The sequence below is a fragment of the Manis pentadactyla genome, chromosome 8 (genome assembly GCF_030020395.1).
Source record: "Manis pentadactyla isolate mManPen7 chromosome 8, mManPen7.hap1, whole genome shotgun sequence".
In the NCBI taxonomy this organism is placed as follows: domain Eukaryota; kingdom Metazoa; phylum Chordata; class Mammalia; order Pholidota; family Manidae; genus Manis; species Manis pentadactyla.
The window spans coordinates 66,798,723-66,821,796 of record NC_080026.1 but is presented as its reverse complement, the minus strand read 5'-3'; the positions used below and the strand labels follow the sequence as shown (position 1 = coordinate 66,821,796).

Sequence of the window (23,074 nt, the reverse complement as noted above, 5' to 3'; positions counted from 1 at the left end):
CAATATTGAGTATTCCAATCCATGTATATGGGATACCTCTCTATTTATTTAGATCTTTAATTGCTCTCAGCAACATTTTCCACTAACTTATCCATGAAGGGTATGTATAATTCTTACACATCTTTGCAAATGTATTCTAAGAATTCTATGCTTTTAATGCTGCTATAATTGTTATTTTATAATTTGGTTTGTTTTCCAGTTATTGGTTCCTAGTGATGCTGGGGTTCTTGTTCACGAAGCCGAAGAATGAACTTCACAAACACTCAAGGTAGGAGAGCAAGGTACGGGCTTTTATTTAGAGATAAAGTGAAAGGACAGAGCTCCTGGCTCACACCAGGAGGGGACAAGAGAGTCTGTGGTGGTGTGTTGTCTAGGGATTTTATAGGCAGTTGAGGATATTTGGGAAAGTGAAAAAAAGCTTAGGGGTGTGGACTTGTTAAGTGGTCCCTGAATATTAAAAATTAACTTAACATAAGGAATTTCCTAGCTTGATTTCTCTCTGGGATACTGGAGTCTTGGTCTGGGAGCATATCAAAAGGCTGTCTGCCCAGCCCCCAACCCAAGGTGGGCTGAGGTATTGTCTATTTGCTGAAGAATCCTGCCTCTTAAACTTCCTAGGTGTTAAAATGCAATCTTATCTTTAAGATGGAATTCTTCCTGCCTTTTACCAAGTCATCTACAGATAGGTCTGCATGCTAAATTAGTTACTCAGTTTGCAAAATCACCTCCTCAGATCCAAAGGAGAAAAGACAGCACATAGACCTGGGCCTTTCAGTATGCTAAAGTGAATATTACACATGATTACAAATGATTGGCATAATAAAACATGTGCTACTCTTCTTTTATCTGGGGATATCACTGAAGAATGACTCTAGAGCTTAATGTTCAACATAGAGTTTTAGTAGGGGGGGTGTTCCTTGCATGTAGTTACATTGCTCTGACTGCAAATATCTTGCCTTGCTTTTTTCAGAGGCCCTCACCCTACTCTGACTACACCCACGGTCCCTGTCTCACTAGCATATAAAAATAAAACTGATTTTTGTATAGTGACTTTGTTTCCTGCAACCTATGAAGATTTATTTATTATATTTAATTTTATTAGAAGATTGTTAGGGTTTCTAGAAAGACCACACCATCAGAAAATAAAGACAATGTTATTTCTCCCTTTCAAGTCTGTAAGCCTTTAATTCCATTCATTGCTTTTTGGTCGGGCAAGGACCCACAATACAATGTTGGGTGAAAAGCAGTCAAGATGTTATCATTAAGTATGTTGTTAGTAATCAGTTCTCTGTACATATTATCAGGGTGTGGAAGTTTCCTTTAATTAATTTATTTTTAAATCATAAATGTGTGCTGAATTTTGTCAGATCCTTTTCTGTATCTTTTGAGATAATCATGTCATTTTCGCCCTTTATTTTTTTAATGTGATGAATCATACTGATTGGATCTCAAATACTGGAACAAGCTTATATCCTAGGAATAAAACTCCATTTAAATATGATATATTATCCTTTTTATATACTGCTGGATTCAATATGCTACTATTTGGTCTGAATCTAAATTCATGGAGAATATTGACGAGTAATTTTTTTTTCTTGTAATATCTAATATCTTTTCAGCTTTTGGAATCAGAGTTATATGAATTTCATTAAATGAATTAAAAAACATTTTCTCCTCTGTTTTCTTAAAGAATTTACAGTTAGTGTTATTTCTTTCAATATTGGATAGAACTCACCAGTGAAGCCATCTGGTCCTGGAAACTCTCTTGTAGCAGGCTTACAAATCCACTATCTTTAATAGATACATAGATATTCATATTTTCTATCTCTTTTTAAGTTGTCTTTTTAAAGAAATTTATCCATTTCATTTAATTTGTTGAATTTATTGGCATAAAGTTGTTCATAATAGTCTTATTATCCTCTTAAATGTCTAAAAGGTTTATCACTAAATCCCCACTTTAACTCGTGATAGTGATTTTTCCTTGATTAGCTTTGCTTGGGGCTTATCAATTTTATTAAACAACCAACTTTTGACTTTGCTAATTTTCTGTTACACACATTCCATTTCTTTCTTTAAAATTACTTTGAGTTCAGCCTGTTCTTATTTTTCTATTCTTTTTAAGGGAAAAACTAAAATCTTGAATTTAAGCATTTTTTTGTTTCCTTTATAGGCATTTAAAGCTAAACTTTCCTGTAAGCACTATTTTAGCTGTATTCAACAAATTTTGACATATGTGTCTTTATTATCACTTAGGTAGAAATATTTATTACATTTCTTTTGTGATATTTTTCTTTGACCCACAGATTTGGAATTATGTTTTTTATATTTCACTGGGGATTTCCCAGGTTGTTTATTTTTATGGATTTATAATTTAATTTAATTATAGTGATAAGACAAACTCTGTAAGATTTTACTCTTTTGAAATGTATTGAAATTTAATTTTATCACCCAACAAATGATCTGTCTTGGTGGATGTTCCATGCATCCTTGAAAAGAATGTATATTCTGCAATTGTTGGGTCTATTTTCTATAAATGTCAATTATATCAAGTTGGTTGATAGTGTTGTTTAGATCTTCTATAGCCTTACTGGTCTCTTGTTTACTTGTTATATCAATTTCTAAGAAGTTGAAGTTAGAATCTGAACTTATTTAAAATTTTTCTATTTCTCCTATTATATTTGTTAAACTTTACTGCATAAACTTTGATGCTTCATTATTAGATGAATACACATTTAGAATTTTTTTTCTGGTGAAATTGCTCCTTTTATCATTCTGTAATGTTCCTTTTCGTCCCTTGTAATGCTCTGTGATATAAATCTACTTTGTCTGATATTGGAGAGTCTCACCAGTTTTCCTATGCTTACTGCTTGCATGGTATCTTTTCTCTTCCCTCCCAACCCACCTGTACCCCTATGTTTAAAATGCTTACAGATACCACATTTTTTTCCAGTTTCATAACTGTTAATGATGGCAGGTATAATCAATACTTGTGACTTCATTTTGGCACATACAGGAAGTCCCACATTGTTTTTCACAAGTACAATTAATATGTATGACCTTCCTCGCCCAGTTTGTGTCCCAAAAGCAGAAACTGATGTGTAGCTCTGTTAAAATGTATTTGTTTGATGCAGCCAGTCACTTTAGCCTATTAGAATAGAATTTTACAGCTCACTTTATTTTCTAATCAGAGGCAGTGCTTTCTAAACTTTAATGTGAATAAAAATCACTCAAAGACCGCATTAGGTACAAATTTTAATTTAAGAGACTTAAGATGAGGCCTGAGATTTAAATTTATGTCAGCAGTGTTGGTCTGTGTGACACCATTTGAACAACAAAAATATATAGGGCTTGCTAACTTGCAAAGAGTTGTTCTAGTCCTCTATGTCAGAGGTTACCAACTTGCATGACTTGATGGTTGAAGGTGGGTATGTGAGAGTGTGAAGGTGGCAGGTATAATAAAACAGGAATGGGGTACCACAGGCAACCTGAAGAGTGCTGGCACCACTACAATTGTTCAAATTTAAATATATAAAACACTGTGCCATTAAAAAATTGCAAGCTTGTAAGGTAAACTCAGATCCTATCCAATTGCTTATAATAACTGTTCAATGTCTTTACCCACACATTAATTTTAAAATTAAATCCTCACATTCAAATTGACAACAATCCTTGTGCAAACAGCTCTTAAATTCAGTCTGTAAAAAAATCATTTATCCATCCTGGGCTTGGCCATAACTTCTTAGATATAACACCAATAGCATGATGAATAAAAGAAAAAAACTGCTAAGTTGACTTTATTTGGCCTCATTGATAACTAGCCCTGCCCAGTTCATATTTTCTCCCATTTTATGGATAAATGTATAAATGTATCTTAAAACTGACATAGTTCCTGTTGCTCCACATCCTCACCAGCATTTGATGGTATCAGTGATTTGCACTGTGGCCATTTAATAGGTGCGTAGTGGTATCTCACTGTTTTGTTTTCCAGTTCCCTAATGGTATATGATATTTCATATGGATTTTTGCTATATGGTTATCTCTGGTGATGTGTCTGTTCAGATCTTTCACCCGTTTTTTTCAAGTGGATTGTCTGGTTTTTTATTGTTCAACTATAAGAGTTCTTTGCATAGTTTAGGTATTAATCCTTTATTTGTTACGTGTTTTGCAAAGATATTCTCCAAGTTTGTGCTTTGTCTTCTCATTCTCTTAACAGTGTCTTCATCAAGGAAGTTTTAAATTTTAATGAAGTACAACTTACCAATTTTTTCTTATCAATTATCAATTGTACTTTTGGTGTCGCATCTGAGAAGTCATCACTGAACCCAAGGTCATGTAGATTTTCAGTTTATCATAAGACTGCAAATAATGATACAACATTTAAAATCAAAAGTTTACAGCAAGTTTCGTATGAACAAAGGTTATTTCTTTATATTAAGATGACTGGAAGAAAAACTACCTTGGGATAAATTAGACTGTTGGTAAGTTCAATCTCTTTATTTTCCCCTCTGAAATTGTGTGGATGTGTAGGCACAAGACAAGTTTTTATTATGGGTGTCTATCTTTCCCTACCTTAGCACAAGACTTTATCTGTAAGAAGCATTTGCTCATTTTAGTTTATAGATTTGATGTTTTCAAATTCAATGAACAGATGAACAAACATCTTAAATACCATGACTAGACCTTTTCCAGCAACCTCTTCAATTTACAGATATAGAAATTAAGAACCACAAAGGACAGGTGACTAATGTCATCTAGATAGCTGGTGACACTACCTAAACACAGTTGCCTACTTCCGAGGCTGTCATCTTCCCTTCCACATCTCCCAGTCATGCTGCTTTCCTCAGTCCAGCGCTCCAAACCTCAGAGCTATTCCTTTGGCTACCAAGGTCCTTGTCAACAATAGTATCTAGAGTTACATGGTCCTTTCTATGTGCCAGGTAATGTTCTAAACTTCACCATATATATGGGGTACTCTCTCCCAATATCCTTATGAGATAGATGCTATTCTTACCCCTGTGTATAGATGAGAAAAGTGAAGTACAGAGAGATTAAGTGAATTGCCCACAATCATACAACTAGCAAGTGGAGTGAGAGAGCCCTGGCAGTCAAGCTTCAGTGACTATGCTCACCACAACTAACCTCGGCTCGCTCTCTCAGTCACACCACTGCGCTTCTGCCTTCTAACAACAGCCTCTAAGCTAAAGGTGATTCCTCTAAATGTAGGGTGCTATTCACCTAGGATTTTTAACCAAAGCATTTCCTAAACACAGGCCATTATTGCCTGTAGTGCCAAACTACCTGCTAATGCTGCATTTTTCAAATGACTCTGCTTTCATCATGATAACAGGTGAAGATCTATTTGTAGTAGTAATGGAAATTAATTACAATATTCTGAAACATTTTTAGTTTCAGAATATTTAGTGAACTGAGAGTGAGATAAGCCTCCCTCCCTGAATGTACCTCATACCCATTCCAAATGAAAAAGTGAAAAACTGCTTAAGGTAATTGTTAAGTAAGTCTTTGTTCTCTAGAAAATTTCAGTCTCTCTTGGATACCAATCTTCCCTATGCCCTTTAAAGGAATTTATATGTTCCAAAAACTAGGACATTCATATGGACACTAACTGGGAACATTTATAAGGAGGACTGTAATTATTGAATGGTTTCATATTAGTTTGAAAATGTAAAGATTGAAATTCATTTGGATTAATAAAAAAGATACATGGACAAAAAGAGGACAGGTTTCCATCAGTCAGCCTTCCAGATACCTACTGAAATAACCAGGAAAAATTTTAAACTCTAGGAAATCATGAATTGTGAACCTAGGGAAGGATGCTATCAGGCATTTGTGGGAGTTGGGAGCATATTAGAGGCAAACAACACTGAGAGATGTAAATTCATCTTGCTTTGAAAGTACACCATTTTAGTGGATTTCCTTTTATATGTGCACAGAAAAGCACTTCAAAGCAGCAGTAAAGGCAGGCCCGTGGATCCCTCTGGGCTCAGCAAGCTACGGTGAGCAGAAACCCCAGCTCACTGGCATTTGTCTCTGACACACAGAATAGTAACGCCAGAAAGGAGGTTAAGAAAAGCTACACTATGGATTTTCTAATCATAATTCATCACATATAGATTGACTCCTTATTAAAAGTTGATAGAAGTTCTTGAATTCAAAGATATTATTAAAGTTAATTACAAAGAAGAAAACATAAGAAAGGAGAAGTGGAGGAGAGGAGGGAGATGAGAGGGGAGATGAGGGAAAAGCAGAAAATGGTGGTTTGGAGGAGGAAGACATGGAGGAAAAGGAAGAAGATGAAAAAGAGGGGAGAAGGGTGGGAAGAAGGAAGAAAGGGAGGAGAAAAAGGAGGAGAAAGAGAAAAGAAAGAGGAAAGTGACAAGAAGAACGAGGAGGTAGACAAAGGGATGCAAGGGAGGAGGAAGGACTAAAGTGGGGGAAGAGGGAGAAAGTGTAAAACAGGAGGGAAAGGGGAGGCGAGGAGAGAAAAGGAAGGAGGAAGGAGGAAGGGAGAAAAAGGGAAGAGAGGAAAGAGCGAGAAGGGGCGATCAAGAGCGGAGGAGAGAAGGAGGTGAACAGAGCATCTCATGCTTCTCCGCAGCATTACATACAAGAAGAGCAATGGAGCAAGTTCTATAGGATGTCAGGGTGAAACGCTGTGACCCAAGAATACTACACCAAACAAGTCTTCATTCATGTTTAAATGTAACAGAAAAAATATTCTCAGATATGCTGTCTCAGAAAATATATCCCTGTTGCTAGATAATTGCTCAAAGAATTACTTTTTTTGCAGAAATGGAAAATTCCATCCTACAATTCATATGGAATCTCAAGGGATCCCAATTTTGAAAAAGAACAAAGTTGGAGCTCTCAAACCAACTGAATTCAAAATCAAAGGTACAGTAATCAAAACAGTGTGGTACTGGCATGAAGCCAAACATATATAGAACAATGGAATAGGATAGAAAGCTCTAAAATACTGTCCTATATGGCCAAATGATTTTAAGCAAGGGTATCAAGACCACCCAATGAAAAAAAGACGGTCTTTTCAACAAATGGCACTAGGAAAACTGGATATCCTCATGCAAACGAATGAAGTAGAACCCTTACCTTATACCATGTACAAGAATTACCTCAAAATTGATCAAAAACCTAAATATAAGACCTAACGCTATGAAACTCTTAGAAGAAAACATACATGAAAAGCTTCATGACATTGGATGTGGCAATGATTTCTTAGATATGAGAACAAAAGCAAAGCCAGCAACAACAGAAAATAGATAATTTGGACTTTACAAAAATTAAAAACTTTCCTGCATCCAAGGACACTATCAACAGAATGAAAAAGCAACCCATGGCATGGAAAATATTTGCAGATCATATATCTGATAAGAGATTAATATCCACAACATATAAAAAATTTCCTAAAATTCAATAACAAAAAAAAAAATTAAAGATTGGTTTGTTTAAAAATTTAAATGATTTAATAGTTTAAATAGACATTTCTGAAAGACATTTCTCCAATGAAGATATGCAAATGGCCAATAAACACATGAAAAAATGCTTGTCATCATTATTCATTAAGGAAATACAAATTAAAACCAAAATGAGGTATCAATTAACACCCATTAGGATAGTTAGTTAGTATGAAAACAAAAACAAGCAAAACAGAAAACAAGTGGTGATGAGGATGTGGAGAAACTGGAATCCTTGTGCATTGCTGGTTGGAATGTGATATGATGCAGCTGCCGTGGAATACAGTAAAGCAGTTCCTCAGAAAAATTAGTCCTAGAATTACCAACAATTCGACTTCTGAGTATATAACCAAAGTTACTGAAAGAAAGCACTTGAGATATTTGTATATCTATGCTTATAGCAGCATTATTAAGTAATAGCCAAAAAATGGAAGCAACCCAAGTGTTCCCCAACAGAGGAATGGATAAACAAAATGTGGTATATATATATATATATATACAATGGAATGTTAGAAGGAAATTCTGAGACATGCTGCAACATGGATGAATACTGAAAACATGCTAAGTGAAATAAGCCAGTCATAAAAGGACAAAAACAGTATTATTTCACTTATATGAGGTGTCTAGAGTAGTCAAATTTATAGAGAAAAATTAATTTGTGGTTTTCAGAGTCTGGGGAAGTGAGAAATGGGGAGTATTGCAAAGACTTTGAATTTTACAAGATCAAGTGTTCTAAAGGTAAATGATGGTAATGTTTACCAAACAATGTGAATATACTTAATGACAGTAAACTGTACACTTAAGAATGACTAAAATGATAAAACTTGTTATGTATATTTTGCCACAATTTAAAAATAAAAATTAGAAACAATTAATATGTATAATAATGCATTCTAATACTTAAAGTTGTTTTTAAATAAATTGTGGTTTATTCAATAAGTAAAACAATTAAAAACAACAATTTAAAAACTAAAATACAAGACTGTCCATTAAATAAATTGGAAAAAAAATAACAACCTCCTAAAAAGGAAGGGATCAGGCAGCTTCAGAAAGGATTTGTAGGGGCAGGGGTGGAGTAGAACAGAGTGATATGGAAATAGAGTTTTTACGAATTAAAATAAAGTTGGTATTAAACCAAGTGATGTTGTTATAAATGAAGATGTTAATTGTAATGCTTAGGGTAATTACCAAGACTGTAACTCACTGTAGTAAAAAATAACAAGGAAATTAAAATGGTATGCAAAATATATCTATGTAACACAAAAGAAGGCAGTAATGGAGGAAATGAGGAACAAAAAAGATAAGACACATAGAAAACAAATGGCAAAATGGCAGTTCTTCCTTATCATTAATAACATTAAATATGTGGATTAAAGTCTTCAATTAAAATATAAAGATTGGTAGAATGGATTAAAAAACTATATCTTGTATAGAAGTCACTTTAGATTCAAAGACAAATAGACTGAAAGTAAAAGGATAGAAAAAATATTCTGTACAAATAATATTTAAATGACAACTAGAGGCTATACTTATATCAGACAAGCTAGACTTAAAGACAAATTTTATTAGAGACAAAGAAGGACATTCTATAATGGTAAAAGACTCATCTAACAATATATTACAATTATAATTATAAACATAATATATATACCGAATAATAGGGCCCCAAAATACAGGAAGCAAAGTAAATAAAACTGAAGGGAGAAATAGGCAGTTCTTCAAAAATGGTTGGCAACTTCAATACCCCATTTTCAATAACTGATAGAACAACTAGATAGAAGATAAGCAAATAAATGGGAGACATGAACAATTACAAACCAACTAGACTTGAAAATGAAATAGACATCATGAATTGCCCTATAGCTATGAAAATTTTAATTCATAATTTAAAAACTCTAAAAATATGAAATCTCCAGGCCTAGATTTAAAACAAACAACTTTCAAAACTCAACAGTAATAATCAAATAATCCAATTAGAAAATGAGCAAGATACATAAACAAGTACTTCACAAAAAAGAATAGACAACAATAAGCACATGAAAAGGTGTTCAACATAATTAGTTATTAAGGAAATGCAAATTAAAACCACAGTGAGGTATCACTCCAAGCCTACCAGAATGGTAAAATAAAAAATAATGACAAAACTAAATGCTGGCAAAGATGCAAAGAAACTGATCATTCCGACCTCACTAGTAGTAATGTAAATGGTACAGTCATTCTGAAAATCAATTTTGATAGCTCCTTATAAAACTCAATATGCAATTACCACATGACCCAGTAATTACACTCTTGGATATGTGTCACACACATGCAAAAACTTATGTTCACACAAAACCTACACACAAATGTTCACAGCAACTTTATTCATTATTGCCAAAACCAAAATAACCCAGATGTCATTCAACGGGTGAATCGTTAAACTGTTGTACATCAGATACTACTGAGCAATAAAAGCAATGACCTATTAATACACACAGCACTCTGGATGAATCTCCAGAGAATGATTATGAGTGAAAAATCCAGTCTCAAAAGATATGACTCCATTTATGTAACATATTTGAAATAAGAGAATTTTAGAAATGAAATAACACATTAGTGGTTGCCAGGGATGAGGAATAAGACAGGAGGTAGAAGAAGTGTGAAGGAGGTGGGTGTGGTTAGAAAAGGACAGCCCAAAGATCCTTGTAGGGATAAAATTGTTTAGTATCTTTACTGTGGTGATCGATACAAAAATCTACATATGTAATAAACTTGTGTAGAACCAAATGCACATACAGACACACAGAAATGAGTACAAGTGGAGAAGTCAGTCTTGATACGATACTATAGTTTTGGACAAGTTACCATTGGGAGAAACTGGTTAAAGGATATTATGAGATCTCTGCATTATTTCTTATAATGGATGTGGATTTATCATGATCTCAATAAAAATGTCAACTAAAAAACTAAAGCTAGATAATATCATACTGAATTTTAAATCCCAGTTAAGGAGTCTCAAGTCTTTTAAACAGGCAGTTGGGAGCCATAGAAGCTGATTGAATGTGGATGACTTGATTAGAGCTGTGGATCAAAAGAATCAATATGATGATAGAGTGTATGATGAATTAAAGGGAAAATTACTGAAGGCAGGGACCCAGAAAACCATAATCAGGGACCATGTGAGAGGTGATGCTGAAACTGATACTGTATCCAAGGAAGTGTAGACTGGATCTGTCTGTGCCTTTGGTGACCTCAGCAACCATATATCCAACATAGGTTCACTTTGTCCAAAATCCTTTGTAATTTACATAGCATGTAGGAATCTGATCATAAAACAAAGGCATTTCCAAGTTATTTCACTATATTTTATAACATATTTTTAACATTTTAGTAAAATGAAGAAATATTTTTAGTCCTTGGTTTCAATAATTTTATAAACATAAGTGAAATAACTTTTCTAAGCAGTGTGATAATTGGCATACTCTTAAAAACAATTCTAAGGTGTTTTGAAGATTTGAAAAATATATTAGGACTTGTGGTTTTAATTAATTTTAATTAAATTTTTAGAAAATTTAGAAAAATACATTTGTAATCAGTATTTAAATATGTGAGGAAACAATTTGTTAATTCTTAATGTTTTGATTTATTGGTCCTATGAGCAGCATTTAAATGTTCAGGGAAATATTACTTAATCAATTTATACATTTATCTAATGGCACACAAGATAAAATACAAAAAAGAGTGGAGCTCCTCATGCATTAAAGATTATGACCATCAGGTTGCAGATCCAGAATCTAAACTTGTCTCTGCCTCCGAGACACCAGGCTGCCCTCGACAGGGCTAAAGCCTCTCTTTACAGCCTCTCAGAGCTGAATGGTCCCAGACCTGGAAGGAGGAATAGATCTTACCTTATGGGGTTGTCCATCCTGGACACGGTGAGGAAGGCAGCGAGATTGGCCGTGTAGGAGGAGCACACGATGAGGGTGAATAGCCACCAACTGCCCATTACGATGCGCGTGGCCACGGAGCTCACCGAGGACTCACCACCTGCGGGGTCAAGTGAGGTGGATTGGCACTTGGCTTCGGCCTCACCTCCCAGCCCACAGAAATGCTCCACCCTGCAGCTGGGCATGGGAAACCACCCCCGGTGATGAGCAGGGGGGAGCCACATGGCTGCCAGCTGGTTAAGGGGAACTGTGACAGTTCTGGGAAAGAATACCAGCACCACCAATCTGGAAAGGGATGGACAACCACAAAATACAGAAAAGCCCGGATTGGGCCTTTGGTCATCTGACGCTTATCAAAGTGCCAAGGCTGGAATTCTGAATATCAGAATTAACCAGCTGGAGAGTCTGCCTCACTATTGAGAACTTCCGGGGTGGCAACCTGATGTAAGGACACTTTCCAGTTTCAAATTCACACAGAGTAATCTCGGCAATTGTGTAAGTATAGAATTATCTCCTACCAGGAGGGAGCCCTAGCTATCTTTTAAACCTCAGAAATGAGATGTGCCATATCACTTTTATTAATATTAAGCCCTTGGTAGATGACTCTTTTCCCCTACCATTTTCAGAAGCCACTGCATGTAAACTTTCAGTCAGAAGCTGCCTCTTTGAGGCCAATTACTTCTCATTGGTCCCTTGGGTGGTAGCGGAAGGGAGCTTCTCTCCAACCCTTCTTACATAAACCTCACAAACAGTTGATAACATGTTTTGCTGTGATGCAAACAAGGGCAAGACTCACATTAGGAACTTGGCAGTTTGTCCTTTCCTGACAAAACTGGGCTATCCCTAAGTCACCACGTGCTCTCTAGACTTCTAAGAGGTAGGAGACTGTCTCAAGAATGGCTGGAGCAGTGCTTAGATTACAAACACTTGTGATTTTTTTCCCCATTAAGACTTCAAATTTAAGAAAGATTCGGTTTCATTTGACAGCCCCCATGCACCTAACAATCAACCTAGTATGTGAGGGGAGAGAAGTGGGGAACAGAACACCAAAGTAAATTTTATCTGAAGTGGAAAAACAGGATTTAAAGTTGAGTTCCTTGTCATTTCATTTCACTTCTATCTGATGTTACTCAGATAAATTGGGTGTAGCGTATTAGCACTGCCCTAGAGATTAAATTGCATTTTAAATGACTTTGGCAAAATGCATCTGAGAACTTTGCCAATGGACAAGTTCTTCCAGGCCCCTGTGGCCACTACAACATGAGGCAATCACGAAGGTACCTTGCTGTACGAAGGCTCCGTAGACAATCCAGATGGCACTGTGCAAGGTGGCAGAAGTGGATGGCCGGGGCTGGGCAACACTTTGAGCCCTCACAGCCTGTATCCGGTTCAACACAAATATCAGCACGCCAACCACAGGGATGGCAGCTGCAATGCAGGCCCAGACGGCAAAATCAAATGGAGCAAAGAGAGAGAAGATGCTGATTTTCTCCTCAGGTCTCTTGATCAGGATCCCCACTGAATAGTCCATGTACCGCTTGCTGAAGTCCACAACGCTCTCCCTCTCTGGGGTAATGGTGATGGCAGAGACGGCCAAGTCTGCTCTCTGAAAAGCAAAACCGTCTCATCAGATGGCAGTCCTCAGCTCGTGGCTGGGGTCCACCTGGGGTCAAGGCCTGCCCTCTGTCCTCTGGGTTCCTCGGGTTCAGAAGAAATGCATCCAAGACTTGATACCCTGTGACCTTGAATATCGGAAGGAAAACCCAACACGAAGTTGTCTATTATTACCTCCTCACCCTGCAGATCTCTCTCCCACACCTAGAAACTTCTGGAAACCTCTTCTGGAGAAAAGAGCCTAAAAAGCATCTTTAGTCTAACTTGAACTGTAGTTTTTCCTCACTTTCTTGTTGTTCCCATCAGCAAACCAGCTATTTCCTTTCTTTTTCTGGTATTCCCTTCTATCCTCCCTTTCCCCATCCAAGAAGTGCCTTTTCTGTTCCAGGCTTATCCGCATCCTTCTTATACTTCAAGGCCACAGGGATACTGTTTTTCCACCAAGCCTCTCCAAACTCCCTTAGTCCAGACACACGTCTTTGCTTTCTAAACTACTTTAGAAGTTACAGGTAAATTTACACAACTACCTGACTCTTATTAACAGATCAGTCCCTGGTTGCTTTGTATGAAGACTCTGTGCCAGAGAGCAACAACCTCCAGGAAAAAAAGAATCATCTGCTGCTTTTGATCTCCCACCTCCCTTCACTCATGGCCTCTCAGACATCTGGGTTGACTCTTTGTATAGTAAAGCCATGTTCTGAAGGGACACTCTGGGCATGTACTGTGACCTCAAGGGTACTTCCCAAGACTTTTGTTTCCAAGATGTGCTTAATTTTAAAAACAGGCAAAGGCCCATTAAGATGGAGCTAGACTGCGAGGTTAAAGCTGACAAGACAAGTTAGGATCCTTAAGCCTAGATGGATGATGGCAGGAAATAATGAGCCTAAAGATCCTGCTTTAGCCAAGAGCACTAAAATGTACAGTGAGCATCTCGATCATGGCTCTTGGGCCTCTAAGTAGGAGACATCAGCAGAACTAGGTTTATTTTAGATTGACCAATTATGACAACTGATCCAACCTACATATTCAAACTGGGGAAACATACGTAGATGCTATCAGGTTTCATATGTAGGGTAGAGGGGCCGATATGTACTGATATTCTAAACTATGAAATCTAACAACATATCTAGAGTAAAGAGAAAAACTGCTTGAGATGACTATGTCGGAGCTCTCACACTTGCCACATTCGCATCTCTGGCTCTTGCTGTTCTTCTCCCCAAGATCTGGGGATCTTGTTTGTTAAGGATTCAGCAAATTTGGAACATACTTAAGGATTGAAAATAAGAAAGAGAGCTAGTGGACTAGGATCAGTTTACATCAGAGGATGGAGGGAAACTAATTCGTGAAGCCAGGGCCAGACAAGGCCCAAGGGAACTGACTCATGGCACAGACGGAGCAGGGACCTGAAGCAGGTGGAAAAGACTCCCTGCCCGGAAACTGGAGGTTAGGGCAGGTGTCTTTAGATGTGGATTTCATAGGAAGTTGAGGCAGAATTTCATGCCTAGAAGTCTCCATTTCTTTCTCTAAAATAAGAACACACTTTCTTTTTTCTAATTTAGGGAAGTCATTAGGTTACTTGAGGAGAATGATAAACTTTTGAAACCGTCTCTAAGGGATGGAGCCAAGGGGTGTAACAGAAGACAACTTAAGGAACTCAGACTGCCCAGCTGAGACTGGCGGCCACACACTGCTCCCACATCCATCTGGACAAATTTGTGATTTTCTTCTCTAACTGCATACAGCAAGCTGGGGGTCAGAATTAGGGAGAAGAGAATAGAATCAAGTCAGGGTTTCATTGCAGCATGAAAATCAAGAACACAGAGGAAAGAGTCACAAAGGATAAAGGGAACAGGGTTTGTCTGTTCAACCACAGAGGGCACACCAAGCAAGAAGGGATACGGTATCAGCAGGCACAGAAATCTGAGAGAAGGCTGAACCTCACGTACAGGTGCTAAGTGGAAAGGGCAAGACATAAAAACTACATATTTTATGACTATTTTAAGTGTTCACAAAGGCAAATCTATACAGATGGAATTAGATGAATAGTTTCTGAGGGCTGGGCTAGGAATGTGATTTACTGTAAATAAGTATGAGGCAACTCATTGAGGAATGGAAGTATTCTAGAACAAGATTATGATGACATTGCACAACTCAGTAGATTTATTAAAAATAAGTGAGTTGTACATCTGAAGTGCATACATTTTATATATAAATTAAATTACACTGTAATAAAGTTAGGGTTGTTTTTAAGTTTAGGAAACATTGGAGAGATTTGGGGCCTCATATCTGCCTGCTTTAGTGGATTTATAAAAGAAGGACCCATGTTTTAGGAAGAAAAGCCCCAAAGAGTCAGTCACAGCAAAAGCCACAACAGGTCTTGTCATGCACTGGGAGATGACAGCAACAGGTAAGATGCTAACAAAATGCACAGGTGCAGGTGCTGAAGTGGAGCCCAAGCAAAGGTCACTGGAGGTGAGGAAGTCAAAGCACAGGCACGGAAAGCCCACAGTTGTCCTTAGGGATGTCAGAAATGTCAAGGTGGGTGGCAAAAGTAATACTGGATGGGCAGGGTCTCAGCAGATGCCACCTTATAAATGACTATCAGGAAATTACCCAGAGGTCATGGGATGACAGACGCAAGGGTGGGGACACAGTGAATCGGCCTCATGCCGTGAGTCCCAGGGAGGATCCAGGTCCTCAGGGAGGAAGGAAGAGCAATGCTTTGCGATGGATATGAGGAGCTGGGGAATGCTGTACCACTTAAACACAGCAATGCAGACACATGCACACACACACACACATGCACACGTAAACACTACCTCTGGGCCCCGAAGGGGAGGAGAGTAAGCACTCACCAGCACCCCCGTGAGAACTGAGTTCCCAGTTCAGCCCCAGTGTTGTGGGGGGTGGGCTCCTGAAGGGCATACAGAGCAAGGCTTCAAAGGAAGGAGAGCAATGGCACAGAAGGAAAACACTGAGTGCCAGGGCATGAGAACATTCAAGAGCAGAAATGGGTATAGAGGGAGGAGTGGAATGGGGGGCATGAGGAAAACAGGGCCTCAGTGTGTGGAGAGTGATGACCATAGTCTGCTGAGTCGGTCCCATGTTTACAACTACACAATGGGCCAAACACAGCTATCACCCCAGTCGAGGGTGCCTGTCCCCATGGACCTGCTTTGGGACCTACCTTGCTGATGAGCTCCCCGATCATCCCGTTCCAGGAGGTGTTATGGAGCTGGTGACCGTACCTGCCATCGGGGGCCTGGTAAATCTCATATTTGAAGCCCAGAGCCTTGGCCAGTGCATCCAGGACATCTATGGAGAACCCTTTGTAGCGCTTGGGCTGCCCAAGGATGTTTTCAGCCACCATCACGAAAGGCTCTTCCTGAGGACACACAATGAATGTTCCTCAATTAAATAACAGATGTATAACACACATCTTTCCAGGGTATCATTGGACAGACCAATCTGATGAATCACAACTTTAGAAAATGTGTTATCCGATTAGGCCTGCCCTTTTCTAAACCAGTTTATGGACACTAAGGGCTCAGTGCATGGGAAGAGCCCTCCAACCAGCATGTTGACGGAGGAACGAAGATTTACTTGTCCCATCTGATGTTATGCAGGCTCCACCCAGAATCCCATCTCCCAGAATGACATGGCTTGTTTTCATTCCTTCATTTGTGACATGCAGGACCCTGTCCTTAGGAGATGCCATAATTCTTCAGGACCCTCATAGCAAATGTGGATACTTCTCATCTAGGATAATAAATGACAATAAAGCCCTATGATATTAGAATGAGAGAAGACAGTATGACATCTATCAGATTCTAGAAAATGGATGCTGATTCACAGGAAAAGGTCATACCACAAGTCAAAGGATAGGACAGGATTCAATCCCACAGTCCCTGAGTCTAAAACCATGTCCTGTTCACATTCACACTGTGCTGTGTCCCACGTACTCCACATGCCATGTGGTCATCTGTAAAACACCTAGTCTTCCCCTCCACAATCCTGTGAAACTGAACAAGAAGGGGCCATTTGACAAACAACCCCAGAGAATACATTTCATTCATTTAATTCTGGGGGCAAGACAGTGTATTAACACTTATTTGTGGTGCACATATGGGAACTCAGGAACACTAGTGCCAAAGGCTTCTAGAGCCAAGGAGATGCCACTGCCTGCTGGGACAGACAGGAATATTTGGGCCATGTCTGACCAGCTAACAAGAGGTATGTCTATGACTCCAGGACAACCGTGGAGAAAAATCACAACAAATGGTCTTCATTATGCATTTTGTGTCACAAGGTGGCCATCTTCAGTGGTGTTGGGTGCTGCAAAAATGTCCCCCCCACCACATCTTTCTGGGAACCTGGCTACCAGCAAAGCTCTCCTAAGGATGAGCAGTAGGCCAAGATCCTGTGTACATCTGAGAGCAAGCAGGAGCTCAGCAGGGCATCCAGATTAGTGGTCCTCCTTTACAGCAGCCCAGTGACCTCCCAAGGAAGGCCTCAGAGGCCCTGGGGCAGCATCTCCAATCTTACTCTTCCTTCACTATTTACAAAATCGTTTTGAGTAAAAGTCCTTATGAAAGTTGAAGCCATTACTCAAGATCCCCTTCTCTCCAAACCGGCATTAAACCACATGGAAGGAAGCCTCTGACTCAAAAGTCAGCCTCCCCAAAATGCCCATGATCCTACCAAGACAGTCACCACTTTGAGAGTCAGTCCTTGCAGGCGGCTGCCCATGGGCCTCTCTTGCAGGCTGCCATTCAGGCCCTTTTCGGAGTCCCATGTCGCCAGCTGTGAAGGAGAAAGAGAGCATGAGGGACACACAGGCAGCTGTACACACCTTACACACTCGCCCCCTACCTGGGATCCTGAGTCAGGCAGAGGGGTGAACAGCAGCCCAGTGAGTTTCCCAGAAACCCAGAGTCACCTTAAAATCTTAGGGAGAGTAACAGTGTGACAGAAGGAAAGTCCACTTCCTCCAAGAGCTCATCTGCAACTTGAGGACTTGCAGCATATTTAAAATAAAACTAATGGGTAAGAACCTATTTCTAGAATGAGCATTTTTGTCCAGTTTTATTCTCTTCACCCACTGAGGCCATGTCAATGAATCACCCACAAAGTGTCCTCTTTCTCTAATCCTTCCTTTGACTTGCTCAGGCCAGAGGGTCCTTGAGGTAAGTCACTGCTGCCACCAGGGCAGAAGGAGGCTCAACAGGGAAGCCGTGTACAGTGTACAGTGTACAAGTGTACAGCTTGTCTTCCTCTGGTGCCTACCACAAGAAGGGTCAAGTGTGTGCTCCCTGCCTTCACTGAAGTGCAAACGTCATAATTTTCCAATATGCAAGCAGAAGCCAAGACTCCACATGCCCTTGATCCGCGGTAACCCTCTGGAGCCTGTAGGGTCTATCCACAGCCTGATACACCTCTGACAGGCACCCTACGGTGGCCAAGGAGACCCTTTCTTGGCTCAGAAGCAACAGGACACAGAGATATTCTAAAGACAGCTTCCCCTCCCTGTATCCCCGCAGGGCCTCCACACTGAAACCTCTACCTGATCAATGATTCTCAATCATTAATGGTGAGATGTTAAAAATACAGACACTGGCCTCCGTCTCAAGCCAATTTCATCAGGACCTCAGCACTTGGGCAATAGGAATGTTTACACTTCCCTGGCAATCCTCTGTGAGAAACGCTGCTCTCCTAGGTCACTGGGCCTCTTACTTAGCTGCATATTAGAATCTCTTAAGAGGGCTTTTAAAACATGTTGATGGCTGGGCCTCACCCCCAGAGATTCTGATTTAGTCTATCAGTGGGTGGGCTGGATATGGATATTTTAGCTCCCCAGGGGACTCTAATGCACAGCAAGGATTGTGAACCACTGCAACAGATTAAAACAGGGATCCTCAACTAACATGTGCACAAGTCACCCAGGGATTTTGTACATGCTTCTGGTTCTGGGGACTGAGATTATTCCTGTCTAACAAGCTCCCAGCTGCTGCTGCATTTACCTAGCAAGGAGTGAAAGGATCAGCCTGCCGCAGGCAGCATCTACTTCTCGCAGGGAAACCCACAAGAACCCTAGTGAAGCTAAGCAAAAGAATGACCCTTCTGTGCAGAAGTGCCACCAGGGGCCCAAAGGATAGTGCCACCAATACTGTCACTTAAGGACACTTCAACTCTCCCAGCATTTCCTAAAGCTCTGACATCTGAGACAGGGTCTGCACAATGAGCCTTAACTATAAGGCCATAGTTCCAGCATCTATGGGACTGTTTCACCTGAAAGATACTAGAACCCTGAAGCTTCAAGGCAGAAATATCAGAATGAGGTAACTAGTTCTAGAACCAGTCTGAAAGAGACCTGGAAAGCTCTGCTGTCACTGCCACATGATGCCAGCTAAGACCCACTCCATCTTAATATTAAGATGCCAGGTAGTGATGACTGAATCATTGGTTAAGAGCATGGCCATGTTCTCTGAAAAGCTCCCTGGCCACCACTAGTTAATTTGGGAGCACTGCAATGAAAAGTAAACTTAAGACCTACCCAAACCTGTTCAAGGACATCAAAGACACCACACTCTGGGAACTGGTATAGCCAGTATAGATATCACGGCTATTTCCACTGGGTCTCAGGAAGTAGCATGCGGACCCAGAAACAACTCCTGTAGCAGGATTAAAATGCTGATCAAAAGGAAGAGACAAACTCAGACAAAAGGAAAAAAGAAGCTGATTCCCTGCATTCCTTGGCCTCACCAGCACAGACTTGGACTCACGGTGTGTATGTGGCCTGCCTGCGTCTCATTCCCAGAACTGGCACTGGAGATGCTTAACCCTGGTGTGGGCTGGTTGCACCCCCTGGGGTAGTGGTGTCAGGAAGGTCGCCTTGACCACCTCAACGACTCAGAGTCATAATGGAAGCAATCTTGTCCTAATGATGATATGTCGGTTTCAGGAACTGGATAGTCTGCCCTGCACCAGGACTGGCATTCCTAATACCTGCTGCCAAATCTCTCTGGCACTGTGCAGGGCCACCTCAACTCTGGGCTGCCCTTGCTTGGATGAGGGCCTGGAACAGAGCTCTGCTTGGACTTGATCAACCAGGCTTTACCTAACTTTCTATTGGGAGTGTAATCAGTTATGAGAATGGAGAATAGAGACAAGAAGCAGCAGTTGAATGAATCCCTGTCCTTCTAGGGTCTTAGCTCAGCTCCAAAAAGGGCTCTGTCCCCTATGGCTTGTCCACACCACCCTCTGCTCCTAGCCTATTTCTGACTTCGGTCAGCAGCACCTCTGCCCTAAGAACTGCAACATCCTTCCCTTTGATTTCCTCCCCATCCCTCCCTTCTAGTCCTCCTTCATTGTGCTGATATGTACCTTTTCAACAAATAAACTAAAAAATGAACTGGGCTAATTAAAATTTTTAATGAATTCCCATTTCCTACAGAATAAATCCTAGCAATTTTAAGCTTGGCTGAAGAGAAAGGCCTTCCTACATGAGACCCAATCCTGACTCTCAGCCTCACTCCAGTTATGCAGCCACAATCCTTACCCGCCCTACCAAATCCCTTCCCTTTCTCAGGCACGTGGTGCTCCCTCCTGCCCGTGCATCAAGTTCCTGCAGCCTAAAATGCCATTTCTCTTCAGCTCGGTCTGGTAAACACTTACTTGTATTTTTTAAATTAAGCTTTCATCTTAGAACAGTTTTAGATTTTACAGAAAAGTTGTGCAAAGCCTGTGCATATAACCGACACCAGTTTCCCCTGTTGTTAAGATGTTCCATGAGAACATTCTTCACAGCTCATGAAATGGTTAGCCTAATCTCCACAAAGCTGCAGTAGAAATGATCTCCAGAGTCATCCTTTGGACCTACATCTGTGAGCCACTGTGCTATTTTTGGTTCTTACCTGACCACTGGGACCAAAAGCCTGTCTGCATAAACCATTAAAAGTCTCAGGCTCTTGGACTAGATCTTGCCTTGTGTATTCCCATCTCAGGGTTTCCAACCTGCATTGAATGCCATTTTCTCCTCTCAAAGATCAACTTATTAAAACTAGTACAGATTTGGGGAAGAAGATGGATACTTGGAGATAAGAAATTAGCATATGGTTGTGACTCAACGGACCTACTTACCCGAGTGACCTCAGCAGCACAGTGCTTGAGACACAGAAGTCAGTCAACAAATACATTTTGGACTAAATTTGCCTCCACTGAAGTTCCATTTTCTTATCTATAAAATGGAATAGAAAAACCTTCCCTGCCTACCATGTTGAGGGGCTGTTTGTCCAAGGAGAAAACGATTTTGAAATAATCTGTTATAAAATAACTGAATCAATAGCCACCAAGTAGAATTGGGATATAAACTTTATATCATACAAACTTAATTATGATGTTTTAAAAAGATGGTGGGAAAAATGGGAGGAGATCCATTCAAATGTAATAGGTGATGCCATTACAAATAATCATTATTCCTTCTTTATGCTCTTCTAGGTTTTTAATGGATTTTTCACTACTTCCATGGGAGGAAAATAAGCTTTTGATAATAATCACGAGCACAGGTGATTAAGCGAAATCTTGTCACAGGCCCTCAGATGATTGAGGACTGAATGGAGGGGAGCAATCAGAGTTAAATTATCTCTATTGGTAGGTCAAGGCCAATGTGAAAGTCAGAACCCAACAGCTCAGTCCTGCGGCTGCAAGGAGCTGGGACTGAAGGGTACCCATGTCCTAGAAGAGGCACAACGCGAGTTCGTGCAGCACGGCACTGCACGTTCAAAGACCTCTCCAGGGTGGGGCAGGGCCCCAGCAGCCTTTTGGATTTATAGGCAGGGAAGTGGCATGGCTGAAGCCCAGCTTTAAGAAGCTGGGCAATCTTTCCCCACAAAGGAGGAGGGATAGCACCAAGTCATGTTAGTGACTCTTCAGACAGTCCTAAGGCAAGGCCATTTAAGTCAAAGCACAACTTCAGGAGAGGAAAAAAAATACTCTCCAAACCTGTATTTATTCCTTTTTTTTTTTTTGTCTGAAAGTACTTAAAGATTTTTATGTTTGTTTTGCTTTGCGTTGTTTTGTGTTTTAATGCAGACCTCTCTCTCCCCCTGGCCTTCAGGAGTACACTGTGACAAGGAAAAAAATACTCCAAAGTGAAACCAAAATTCTGCCTTCAAACACATCAAAATGCAACCATGTTCCGGGTTAGGGATTCTTTCAGTCGGGTAGGGAAGTTTATTATTCCCTCACATCAGCCTGAAGCCGGGCGCCCTGGGCTGAGTGAATCCCCTGCTTCCACAAAGCCTTGTGCTGTTGCCCAAATCTTAAGAACCAGAGCAGTAAACCTTCATCATTTCTGAGCAAGGCCATGCCTCTGAGCACCTGATATAAAAGACCAGAACAGAAAGACACAGTCCACATCAAATTCCAGTGGAATTTTTAAAAAATAAAGCCTTTAAAACTTCTAGCCAACCAAGATTAGAAGAGACGGCATCCTGAGTCCCTCCTTAGGGTACCCTGCTGTACTGTTTCAGAACTCCAAGGGAACAGTATCAGTTCAGTAAAAGCCAGATCAGGCTGATGGGCATGATAAATGTGAAGCCAGAAAAACCTTCCACACAAAAAGTCCTGACTTTTTAGTTATACAGCTGCAGACCATTTCATTTGTCCGTAAGTGCATCTACTCTGACTTCCCCTTGTATGGTGCAGACAGAATTTTGTTTATGGGATCAATGAATTTATGGCCACAGATGCCCACTTTTGACAGCTGACCTGTCAAGATCAGTGCCTGAAAAACTAATTTCCAGCACTGTTAAACAAAACTAGAACTGCCACTATTTGATAAGACAGCTATGGTTTTCATTCATTGCTGAGATCTGCGCTAGCCAGACCGGAAGCGTAGATGGAGCCAGAGGTTACAGCACAATCATCACTTGAAAGGAGAAATATGGCTTTGAAATCTGATTATGACAAACAACTGTCCAAGAGATCAGCCAATTGGAGAGTAAATTTCATAAGCCACTGGTCTCAGGAAAATATATTTCCTGA

The 23,074-nt window shown here is 40.0% G+C and overlaps 1 protein-coding gene across 1 annotated transcript in view; it reads right to left on the bottom strand.

The window, feature by feature from the left end:
* GRID1 (glutamate ionotropic receptor delta type subunit 1) overlaps positions 1–23,074 on the bottom strand; it is a 692,973-nt gene that overhangs the window by 95,942 nt on the left and 573,957 nt on the right. Inside the window, exons 9-12 of the mRNA XM_036926584.2 lie at positions 17,732–17,833; positions 16,218–16,415; positions 12,698–13,022; positions 11,378–11,516 (exon numbers count right to left, since the gene is read on the bottom strand). Of these exons, the coding sequence (XP_036782479.1) occupies positions 11,378–11,516; positions 12,698–13,022; positions 16,218–16,415; positions 17,732–17,833 (764 nt within the window). The remainder of the gene's footprint in view (positions 1–11,377; positions 11,517–12,697; positions 13,023–16,217; positions 16,416–17,731; positions 17,834–23,074) is intronic.